The 2049-nt window shown below is 70.7% G+C and overlaps 2 protein-coding genes across 2 annotated transcripts in view; one reads left to right on the forward strand and one right to left on the reverse strand.

The window, feature by feature from the left end:
• Nucleotides 1–747, forward strand: part of LOC101637604 (testis-specific serine/threonine-protein kinase 5-like) — a 2618-nt gene extending 1871 nt beyond the window's left edge. Inside the window, exon 7 of the mRNA XM_012722865.1 lies at nt 728–747. Within this exon, the coding sequence (XP_012578319.1) occupies nt 728–747 (20 nt within the window). The remainder of the gene's footprint in view (nt 1–727) is intronic.
• On the reverse strand, nt 197–2048 carry HGH1 (HGH1 homolog (S. cerevisiae); the record flags this gene model as incomplete). The annotated part of the gene is made up of 6 exons (XM_012722866.1): nt 197–1081; nt 1149–1271; nt 1341–1432; nt 1556–1654; nt 1750–1850; nt 1924–2048. Coding segments are annotated over 6 exons (717 nt in total), but the record flags the coding sequence as incomplete, so codon positions are not given.
• Nucleotide 2049: the final 1 nt, after the last annotated feature.

Here is a 2049-nt window from a genome sequence, read left to right on the forward strand (position 1 = left end):
GAGCGGGCGGGGCCGGGGACCCTGCGGCAGCCGCTGCCGCTCTGCTCCACGCTGGCCATCGGGAGCGCGCCCGGGCCCTATCTGGTCAACTGAGGGCTGCGAGGGGCCAGATAAAGCGTTCACCCTGCGGAGTCGGGTGCCAGTCTAGTGCGGGCCACGGCTGAGGGCACATCCAGAGGCAAACAGAACACGCAGCTGCAGCCAGAGCTTTAATGGAGGCCCCGGGGGCAGGCGCAGCACGAGGGCGGGCACAGGGGGGCAGCCTGCGCCCTGGCAGGGCCGGCAGCCGGCGTCCAAGTCAGAAGCGCAGGCGTGGAGGACCCGGCGCTGCGGAGATGGGGCCACACCGAAGCCGGGGGACCAGCTCCAGGCGCAGCAGGTGGGGGGGCGGCTCCTCTGGGAGGCTCAGGGGGTGCTGGGCGAGGGGCTCCCGAGAGCCTGGGGAGGGTGGCAGGGCTGGGCTGGGCAGTGACCCAGGAGGCCCTAGGACAGGCGGTGGCTGGACAGTCAGGGTCGGCCCTCCGCGGCTGGTCGCAGGCCGGGCGAGCGCAGGGTCCTGGCTGGAACCGGCAGCCAGGGGCACTGAACCTGGACGCCCACCTACGCCCGGTCTAAGGCCTGTGGCACTGGGGCGCTGCAGGGCTCTCTCGGGGCTCCCCATGCTTCCCTGCCAGGTCCCTCGCCTCGCCCAGCAGGAGCTCACGCTGCGCTGGCCATCCCAACGCAGGCCTGGTGGGCTCTGGTTGACCAGTGTGCCTGGCCATCCTCCCAGCGCAGGCCTCAACGACAGCTCTCCCCAGCCCCGGCCTGCTGCTTACGCGGGGCTCTGCTTAGAGTCCCGGAGGGTGCCCGGGGTCAGCAGTGCGGGGCAGGCCGGCACTGGTGGGCTGGGGGCTGCAGGGCCTCAGCTGGGCACACTGGCCCCTGACTGTGGCCCAGGAGCCGGCTGCTCACGCCGCTCCTGCTCACACTGCTCCTGCTCCTGGCAGTCCAGCTGCTGCAGCTGCCGCTCCACCTCGTCAGGTACCCGCACCTCTAGCAGGTTTTCCATGCCGGGCTGCGGCTCGTCCCCGATGAGCACCTACAGCAGGGGAGACAGCTGAGCAGCTGGCCGGCACGCCACAGACACCCCCCAAACCTGCACCCACCTGGATGAGTTTCTCGCAAGCCACCCGCACGTCAGGCTCTGGTTCCCAGCCGTGCAGCTCACGCAGGATCAAGTAGGTGCCCTGGTCCCTCACCTTTCGCCGGCCAGGGGCAGTAGCAGTCAGCTGCAAAGGCAGAGGTCACCCAGGGGTCAGCCGCGAGGGGAGGTGCCCACCAGGCCGGGCGCTGCTCACCAGCATGATGGCCTCGATGAGCATCTTCCGGATGTCGGCGTCCGGCTCCCGCAGCTTGTCTGAAGGAAGGTACTGCAGGTCCACAGGCAGCCCTAGGGCGAAGTGGGCACTGGTGGGCCCGAGTCTGAGGGGTCCCCAACGCCCGGCTAGGTTTCCGGGGCCCTCGGGTCACTGGTTCGCAGGCCGCTCCTGGCCTCCCAGCCCAAGGCACTCACGCTCCATCTCCTCCTCCGAGAACTCCTCAGGCCCAGCCAAGGGCAGCAGCAGGAAGGGGAGAATGTCCACTTCTGGCCCAAGCAACCACTCGTGATACCCTGGGTGCAGGGGGAGGCAAGGACCCGGTAAAGTCCGGAAAGGTCGTCTCCCCCCTTTCCCTCCCGCTGCACCGACCCCCCACGCCCCCACTCACGGTGTTCGAAGCAGCAGTTCCGAAGCGTCCCCACCACGCCGCCCCGGCGCACCGAGGAGGCCGAGCACTGTGTAAGGGGCAGCAGCCGCGGGACCACGCACCTGCAGCGGGGGACCGCTCAGTGCCCGCCGCGTTCGCCTCCGCCCGCTCCGCGCCGCCGCGCCCCGGCGTCACCTGTCGGGGTCCAGCAGGAAGGCGCGAGCCGCGGGCAGCTGGCTGAGGTTGGAGAGCGTCGGGCCCAGGTAGTGCAGGGGCGCGCGGGCGTTGTAGCCGGGCGTGCAGAGCGCGCGCACCAGCCGC

The sequence above is a fragment of the Condylura cristata genome, unplaced genomic scaffold, assembly GCF_000260355.1.
Source record: "Condylura cristata isolate star-nosed mole 26May11 unplaced genomic scaffold, ConCri1.0 scaffold00009, whole genome shotgun sequence".
Taxonomy (NCBI): domain Eukaryota; kingdom Metazoa; phylum Chordata; class Mammalia; order Eulipotyphla; family Talpidae; genus Condylura; species Condylura cristata.